Source organism: Fragaria vesca, linkage group LG6 (genome assembly GCF_000184155.1).
Source record: "Fragaria vesca subsp. vesca linkage group LG6, FraVesHawaii_1.0, whole genome shotgun sequence".
Lineage (NCBI taxonomy): Eukaryota > Viridiplantae > Streptophyta > Magnoliopsida > Rosales > Rosaceae > Fragaria > Fragaria vesca.
The window spans coordinates 13,244,104-13,253,485 of record NC_020496.1 but is presented as its reverse complement, the minus strand read 5'-3'; the positions used below and the strand labels follow the sequence as shown (position 1 = coordinate 13,253,485).

At 39.4% G+C, this 9,382-nt stretch overlaps 1 protein-coding gene across 1 annotated transcript; it reads left to right on the top strand.

Moving 5' to 3' along the window:
* Positions 1–3,640: 3,640 nt before the first annotated feature.
* On the top strand, positions 3,641–7,200 carry LOC101308590 (glucomannan 4-beta-mannosyltransferase 9-like). The gene is made up of 9 exons (XM_004302989.1): positions 3,641–4,050; positions 4,145–4,243; positions 4,483–4,735; positions 5,520–5,630; positions 5,753–5,889; positions 6,106–6,219; positions 6,318–6,517; positions 6,679–6,873; positions 6,976–7,200. The coding sequence occupies exons 1-9, from the start codon at positions 3,721–3,723 to the stop codon at positions 7,136–7,138; spliced, it is 1,602 nt and encodes a 533-aa protein (XP_004303037.1). The 5' UTR covers positions 3,641–3,720; the 3' UTR covers positions 7,139–7,200.
* Positions 7,201–9,382: the final 2,182 nt, after the last annotated feature.

The window sequence follows — 9,382 nt, the reverse complement described above, 5'->3', positions numbered from 1 at the left end:
ACTTGTTGGGTAGCTGAGAAAATCCTCGACTCGTGCAATGCGGTCTTTTAATGTGTCGCCGGTCATCTGCTAAAGCTTTAGACTTCTTCTCCCTTGTCTTTGACCGAGTATCAAGCGACTCCCTTCTCTTCTCGTAAGTGCTTTAAATGTGCACCCGGTGCTTCAATCCGCACCTTTTCTGCAACTCTCTCTTGGGTCCGCAATGCAACCTTGCCTCACATGCGCCCGTTGTGTCCTTGAAAGTGGACTTGATCGGATGGTTCTTTGACCTCTTTCTTTAAGCTTTTCACAAGTGCTTACTTCAGCCAGTTACTAGCACTTGGGTGCGTCAAACGACACCTTTTAGTGTCCTTGAAAATGGACTTTGGAGTGTCGGCCCCTACTTTCACTCGTGCTTGTGTCTTTCGTACGTTCGACCTCCACCTATACTTCACATCAAGCACTGCACACCCGAACCGAAAAGGTGGCAAAGTACCGAGCAATTGTAGCTCTGATACCAACTGTCACGGGCCTTTAGTACGCAGCGGAATTTTTCTTAACTCTTTTGTTCTTGCAACAATATGCGAGGCTCCGTGATGGCGTCTAGGTTCCTTCTGAACTTCGACCAGCCAAATCTATCTCCCCATACAACGGCTTGGTTCTGGTAGGCGAGGGCCTTATCAAGCCAAGTCTGCTCTTTCGTGTGCACACATCAACTTTGGTACCTTCTTCTTCTAAATTGCAATCTTTTCACACAAGTGTCTACGTCCTTTCACACAAGTGTTGGGATTCTCTATTCTCTCATGCACACATAGTTTGTGGAACTAGACATTCCTTTTTCATTGATAAACAAACTACTATTACATGGGAACTCGTATTTGGCTTGCCAAGTCTCATTAGGCAAAGTCCGAATCCAAGTCTTTCTACTATGGGCTATGTCCTATTTATAAGCCTACTTACTTTGAAGTTACAACCCAACTTCCCTTAGGTGTTATGGCATTCATGCCTTATTTTTAGGAGTAATGGACATCTCCCACTATTATAGGATTAATAACTACCTTATAGATAACCACCAAGATATGCATAACTTCCTTGCCAACTTCCCCACTTTTGGTGCTAGGTAACCGCCCACTAACTTGCATGCTTTGTGGAGATAACTTCCCACTAACTTGCTTTGTCAACCGCTTGTAACCGCCATGCACACGTATGCACCCTACAGTGCATCCGCGCGCACCCTGCCGAGCACACTTATCATGCACCCGACACTGCACCCTGCCGAGCCTTTGGGGTCCATGCCGCCTTCCTTCCTTTGGCTTGGTTTGTTGCCGCATACCAACTTTCCCATCCTACTAGAGCTTGTCCTTGCTTGTGCCTTCATGCGTCCCGACATGGTGCAAAGACAACACATGCCACGCGCCTTTGCCGCCTATGAAGCTTTAGGGGTGTAACAGTAGGGATATATATATCAGGCAACAATGACATCTCCATCTTTCTCACCGGCCAATATATGCACTAACAATGACTAATTAATGTAATGCTTTGCGGTCGTTAAGTGATAAAGAATAGAAAGTCTAGAAAGGTTAGTCTACGTTCATGGGATATATGTAAAAAGCTAGCTTCAATTCCTTGATGAAAAATACTTGCATCTTTATTCCAAAAAGAAAAGAAAAATATAAAAATTACTTACATGATGTAAGTTGATATATATGGTCATATGCGTTTAGATCAACCGTTCAATGCAGACAATATACTCGTTTTCTCCGTTTGCATCAAACAAATAAACAATTAATTATGAGACTATAAAATTTGAGCAACGGTTTGAGAATGGTCAGTGCATGCGATATTTTTGATCGACAATGATAAAGGGGTGTGATTGATATATGTAACAAACTGTTTTATGTGGAAGTAGTACGTACGTAACGAACCAGTGAGAGTAATTTACAGATTGCAGAGCTACCATGAGTCCATGACCATTCATCGAACTCTTCCAGTTTCTAGGCCGCTCTATGTTATAATACAGTGGTAGCTCCTGAGTAGTGAATGCAAACTGCCCTTGGCATTTTCACTTGATTCTAACGAATTAACAGACATATTTTCTACGGCACCAGGCACACTGACACAGTCACTGAAAAACCACTATTTGTATAGTATGATTATCTGAGACTGTTCTTAGTTCTTACCCGCTACTTCCAAATTAACTTCCATAATATAATCCCATCCTCGTTATCAATTCTTTATCGATCTGAACATTTAAGCTAACACGTATGGCTTTGATATGAGCGAACAAGTCAAATTAAGACCATGCTCCTCTTGCTCCTTTCACCAAAAAACATACACGAGACAGATGGTTCCCTCTTTACAATGGTTTCTGGACCAACTTCTTCACGACCTTGGATCTTTCTATCTCTTCCGTTTTGCTTTTTTTCAATACCCTTCTGTGAACGAAAACATACACTAGTGGATTGTTTGGAATTTGTGTAGCACAATATGATTAAGAGATGATAATCAAACCAAAATTTGCAAGACGACATTTACGGAAGATGAAGGAACTAATTTTCTTTTTAGAACACAACGAGTAAAGATCTCTCCTGTAACTAATCTAGTTCTTCTCTTTCGTAAATGACTACGTATGTTTTGTTTGTTAGATTGTTTTAATGCTTCTTAAGTAGAGAAGATATTCGATTTTTCTGAAAGTGTAAAAAGTATGAATTACACTGTCCGAGTTGTAACCAAGCTCTGTCCATTAATGAGTGATTTTGACAGAAGTAGATGAAAGCTATGGAGCATCTTCAAGGCCTTGTTTCTTCCTCAAAATAGAGAACCAAACAAGTGACTCCTGTAATGCTCTTGAGTCTTCATTTGTGATAAAAACAAATCCATGTGTTGGAAAAATGGCTATAGTTAAAACCGACCGACACTTGATAATGGCTCTAAGTCTTTAACCAAAATATAGTAAGAAAACAACGAATTTAGGGCGCCATTGTATTAATCAAAATTTCTCAAAAACACAAAATGATTGCTTAGGGTTTAGCCGTTTAGGTGTCAAAATTAGAAAGATGGAAGTGAGGGGACCAAATCGCCGTGAAATGTCATCAGCTGCCGCCGTATTGCATTCCAACGGTTCAATTTCACCCCTCTACCTTTTCTTAGTAAAACCTCTAAGTTTTAACCTTAAACAGTTTCGTTGTAAATTAGTATGTAACTAAATTTATACACGACAAATTACACTTGTGGACAGTAGGAACTGGATTGTTATGGAGAGCAATTATAAAAGAGGAAGAAATAGAGGGAGAAAGAAACACTAGAAGGCCCAGAAAAGACTCAAAAGAGATAGAGAGAGAGTTTTCTTCTCTCTTACAGCTCTTGATTCTCTTTTGCTTTCTGTTGTTTTCTGTTGGCCACATTTGTGCTTATACGCGTTGTTCTGCTTCTGTTTTCTCTTGGATTTCAGAAGCAGAGAATCTGCATGTTTTGAGCATTTGTAAAAGAAAACAACAAAGAGAAAACAGAGCTTCTTGGGAAGGCTTTTGATTTTTGTGTGTACAATATTATTCTTCAGGTTGTTTCTGTGGTTGGTACCTTGAGATCTGGCCTGGGTTTCTTGTTTCCATTGTAATGTGTTGTTGAATTTGAGCCCCTGACTCAGCATTCCATCTCTCTGCCTGCATTGTTTTGCTTCTCAAAACAAGCAAAAGATTTACATTTTTTACATAGCTTCATATTCTCACCCAAAGTTCAGAAATGGAGCGGCTTTCGTCGGCAGCGATTATTCCAGACTCGTTTATAGGCGCAAGAGATGATATTTTCATGCAATTTGGGTTGGTATGGAACATGATCAAGGAGCCGTTGATCATTCCTCTGCTGAGAATGGCAGTGGCTATGTGCTTGGTCATGTCGGTTATGATCTTCGCCGAGAGGCTTTACATGGGCGTCGTCATTATTCTGGTACATGTTTTCGGGCGAAAACCGGAGAAGCGATACAAATGGGAGCCCATCAAAGATGATGTTGAGTTGGGAAGCTCGAATTATCCCATGGTTCTGGTCCAAATCCCCATGTTCAATGAAAGAGAGGTCCTTTTCTCATCTCTTGTTGCATTTCTAGTTGGTGACTAGTTACTCGTAATGTTCTAGCTTGTAACAATTTGTTGTTTATGATCGAATGCAGGTTTATCAACTCTCAATCGGAGCTTGTTGTTCGCTAACATGGCCTTCTGATAGACTCATCATTCAAGTCCTTGATGATTCAACAGACCCAACTTGCAAGGTACCCTCCTAATCAAACATGCAACATTTTAAACAGTATTGGTCAAAACTAGCTAAATCCCACTAGTTCAAACATCCAAAGATGACATCTTTTATCAAAATTTGATTGCACATTTTGGTGCTAAACTAGCAAATTGCACACATTTAGACCAAGAGCGCACATTTCAGTGAAACTTGATCCAACATGATGATGGGGTTTGGAGGTTCAAATTAGTAAAAGTTTGCATTGAATGTTTATAGGCCATGGTAGAGCGAGAGTGCCAAAGATGGGCAGGCAAAGGCATAAACATCAAGTACGAAATCAGAGACAACAGAACAGGGTACAAATCAGGGGCTCTCAAAGAAGGCCTGAAGCGCAGCTACGCCAAAAACTGCGATTACGTCGCCATTTTCGACGCCGACTTTCAACCGGAGCCGGATTTCCTCTCTCGCAGCATTCCCTTCTTCGTCCACAATCCCAATGTCGCTCTTGTTCAGGCTCGCTGGAGATTCGGTGAGTAACTATTTAATCAAACACAACTTTGGCTCTGAAATTAAACCTGTCGGTGGGGTCTATACACTCCATTTCGGTAAATTAATCTTGTCATTTTCTTTAACTTTTGCGTTTACCTTGTTCATATAGGTTTACTTATTTAGAATGAAAAAGAATAATTACGAGGTAAAAATATATATTTGCGTAAACTAACACATAAAAGAATCAAAATGAATGCAAGTCCTACCATGTTATTCATAATCGTTTTCTAAACAACCTCAAGAGGCACCCATTTTTTCTTCTCCGTCTCAGTTGTCTCTTATTCATGAATTCTTTCATTCCAGTTGTTTCCTATACATGACTTATTTCATTTTAAGTACATACGTGCTTGTTAAACATAGGGACCAAAATCACATGAACTAAGCTTGTTAACAGACCAAAACACGTGTCTCTTTCAATATAACTCAGTAAAGGGACAAGTAGTTGGTAGAACATAGAAACACAATCCTTCAAACAAACAATTAGCAATTTTGTGGGGATGGAGTTGCAAAACAATGGAAGGGGGTATATGTGTCTTTCAAGGGATTGTTCTTCTTTCTAGACTAGGCAGAGCAGAAGCATGTGCACTATTAACGGTGGACCTCAATTCCTAGAGTCCCATAGTCTCCCAGTCACTGTCTAACCTACACTCACCAACAGTTGAACTAATTCTCTGTTACATCATTATTGCAATAATTTCAGTCATGCAGATTGTAGCAGCAGCTCTCTTACTGAGTTTGCTTTGCCCCTTGTGCTGTTTTTGCAGTGAACAATAATGAGTGCTTGATGACAAGATTTCAAGAAATGTCACTGGACTATCATTTCAAAATTGAACAAGAAGTGGGCTCTTCCACACATGCATTCTTTGGGTTCAATGGTAACTGTCACCTGTTTTTCACAAAAATATAATTTATGATATACAGAAATCAACTGCATAATACAAACTAACTTTGGATCAATGTCAAGTATATGCTAACTCTGGTTGATATAATGATATAGGGACTGCTGGTGTGTGGAGAATTGCTGCAATCAATGAGGCTGGAGGATGGAAGGATCGGACCACGGTGGAAGATATGGATCTAGCTGTTCGAGCAAGCCTCAAAGGGTGGAAATTTGTATATCTTGGTACTCTGCAGGTAAAATTTTTATTGACCTATGCTTTGTTCTTTTTCTGCATCAACACATTTATCCTATTGTTGTATTTTGCTCAACGGCAGAAATAGACGAAAGCCAAAATAAGGTGGTTTGTGTAACTTGAAGACTAGCCAAAATAGGATATTTTTTGGATCTACTTTGCTGGTTCTGTTGTATAGAACCTCTGCATATAGAATCTTACTTAATTGTCTTTACAGGTGAAGAGTGAATTGCCAAGTACTTTCAAGGCCTTCCGCCACCAGCAACATAGGTGGTCTTGTGGTCCGGCTAATCTATTCAAGAAAATGGTGATGGAAATTATAACAAACAAGGTTAGATGTGTTCATCGTACCAATTTTAACCAATGGGAGAATATAAATTGGAAATGAGTAAATAACTAACCCTTATCTTCTTCGTATGTTTACTACAGAAAGTATCAGTATGGCAGAAAGTTCATGTGATCTACAGCTTCTTCTTCGTTAGGAAGATCATTGCACACATCTTTGCATTTTTCTTCTATTGCATTGTCTTGCCAGCAACTATTTTGGTGCCTGAAGTTACCGTACCAAAGTGGGGAGGAGTTTACATCCCTACCATCATTACCCTTCTTAATTCAGTTGGCACTCCAAGGTTTAGTTTCCTTTCAAGCTCTTCCTTTTCTATACCTGTTCTTGTAAAATGCAATAATTCGGAAAATTTCAGTTTTCCCAAGATCAATAGGAATGTTTACCCTTTTCTATAAATTCCCTCAGATTTTGATGGTTTCTTTTTTCTGTTCTATAACTTTGCAGATCAATCCACTTGGTGGTCTTCTGGATCCTATTCGAGAACGTCATGTCCCTACACCGTACAAAAGCTACGATCATTGGTATACTAGAGTTTAGTCGAGTGAATGAATGGATCGTCACTGAAAAACTTGGAGATTTTCTTAAGAATAAAGTAGGAGCAAAAGCACCCAAAAAATTTCGATTGAATATTGGAGATAGGTATGCCTCCTCCCATCGAGTACTCCTTATGATACTTATACAAGAATTTTATGTTCGGTAGTACTTAACCTCAGTTTGCATTTTCTCTCTAAATGTTGACAGGCTTCATTTCTTAGAGCTTGCTGTGGGATGTTATCTCTTCTTCTGTGCCTGTTATGATTTCGTCTTTGGCAAAGACAACTACTTCATCTTCTTTTATACCCAATCCCTTGCCTTCTTTATCATGGGATTTGGGTATGTTGGGACAATTGTTCCAACCTCTTAGTGGGACAGCCAAAGTGACTAAGGTCCTCTTCTTCAGCTAGGCAATGTCAGCATCATTCATTTCAGCTATTTTAGCTTAGTACAAATAGAAACCAACAAGCAAAGAGTTTCTTTAGGTAGAGCAAAGATTTCAAGATGGTCGACTCAGGAAGAATTAGTTCGTTCATCTCTTGTGGATATTCAAGAAGCAAGGAAATCACAATACAGAATGCTGTTATGGGAATGCAACACACAGGAAAAGGCAAAAGGTCGAGGAAACTTGAGGGGCCTCAATCATGGAAAACATCTTTCAATTGTATTTTGTGAGATAGATCTCTCTTCTTTTTTTCTTTTGTTATTTTTCTTTCCGATTTTTGGTTGAATTTGCTGAAAAAGCTAATCATGTGAATAAAATCTGTGAAAGTTGGCTTGTTGTTAACTATTCAGTTTTCAAAATAGATTCACTATCGCTGAAGAAAGCAGAAAGACAAGTTAAGCAGATTAGTTGCATTGCAATTGCAGGCTAATAGCTACAAACAATTCGGTAGAACCACATCAATCTCATCTTTTAGAGAGAATACAAAACATTAGTAATGGCAAAGCCAAGACTCATTGGAACCCAATGGGGTTGGTCTAGTGGAAACATGCTAGGCTGCAAATGGGACGGACGCCGCAACGATTCTCCTGGTATTAAGAGGTCTTTGGTTCGAACCCCAGCTTGTGAAAAACATCTCTTAAAGAGAGGTCATACCTAAAATTGCTCCTGACCCTGAAGTGATAACTTATCCGGCCAACATTTTCTATCCCAAAAAAAGAGTCAAGACTTATTGGATCTATAACCCCAGAATGGATGAGATATTATTTGGTCTTGCAATGCCTGGAAGGTGCAGACCAAGCAAATTATATTATTGGAACAATTATGTTCTGCATTGATGAACATCCAACTATAGATAGGGGACAAGTCTTTTTCTTTACTCGATTATGCAGAGCTTGAGAGGCTTCTAGCACATTATTGAATGACCCCAACAAATTTTTGGTCCATCAACAGTTGTCAAATGCAACAATAACCAACCTACCAACCATTGATTTTAGTGGGTAAGGGTAAGCATTCCAATTTCATAGCATTCTTCTATCATCAAAGTTGGCATGTCACAAGAGTTATTGGGGGTATAATGAAGAAAGGCCCATGAAAAACAAAAGGAGAAAAGGAGGGTTGCAACTTGCACTGAAAGTAATAATACAAAAGTTGACAGAAGCAGACTCAACATCCATACAAAGTTTAGGACTATTCTCAAATACTACATCGGTCATGGGCCTGGTGCTGCACCGAGCTTGCACCAGTCCTACTTGTAGCAATCTTCTAAGACAGATTTGCGTTCCAACTTGCACGTAGTTCTTGGACGTCTAACTTGCAGATGTACTTCAACTTATATCCCTAGAAAACTCTACTTTGTGTTTCTCAGGAAATAAGGAGGAGAGAAGAGAGGAGAAGATGTGCGTTCTGCTTCAATCACGTCGTCCTTATAAAGACGATTGATGCATCGTTGCAATGGTTTATTCAACCTTAAGCATCTCACTGGTTCATTGAACTTTAAACGTTGCGATGGCGTTCAAATTCAAACTCCATCAAGAGTCATAACTATTGTAACTATCTAAAATTGATTAAAAGAGAGTGCAAAGACACATTAAGTCGCCCATTTACGTCGGAAGACTCCAAGAGCCTATCTTTGACATTCATATACGGGGCACATTTGAGTCTAATTATATTTACCATATGTTCTAAGATAACACTTCTTTTTTTCTTTTCTTTTCTTTTTTTTAAGGGAAAGGAGTCAAGTTTCGATATCATTCAATGATGTTCGCATATCAAACTAAGGAATCGATACTCTGTAATACAAATCATGGCCCAAACAAGATGCAAAAGCACACCAACTTATACTACCAACAATTGTCTAGTGCAAACATATTATTCACTAACGAAAGGTGCAGCGAAAAGAAGCTGGGCATGTATGTTACTAGTACGACGGTTCAAAATCTTCAGAAGCTCTTGGGATTTTTGGAACTGAGGGAGGGGAGCAGATAGGATGGTATGTTTCAAGCTCAGGCTCAAGCCTTGAGCTGATGATGCAAAGAACAGAACAAGTACACTGGCAAAGATGATATCTTTCATGGTTTAGGTTGGTTTGGTATAGATCAACTTTCTGAAAGGATGGAACTCATGGAACTCATGGAAGCCAAAGCAGGCTTTATATAGGCAATAATTTAT

What these genes read in the sequence shown, in the direction of transcription:
- LOC101308590 (XM_004302989.1), top strand. Translation starts at nt 3,721, where the DNA reads ATGGAGCGGCTTTCGTCGGCAGCGATTATTCCAGACTCGTTTATAGGC. An exon ending in CAACAGACCCAACTTGCAAG is followed by an intron (nt 4,244 to 4,482) that starts GTACCCTCCTAA and finishes GAATGTTTATAG; the next exon opens with GCCATGGTAGAGCGAGAGTG. An exon ending in AATTCAGTTGGCACTCCAAG is followed by an intron (nt 6,518 to 6,678) that starts GTTTAGTTTCCT and finishes ATAACTTTGCAG; the next exon opens with ATCAATCCACTTGGTGGTCT.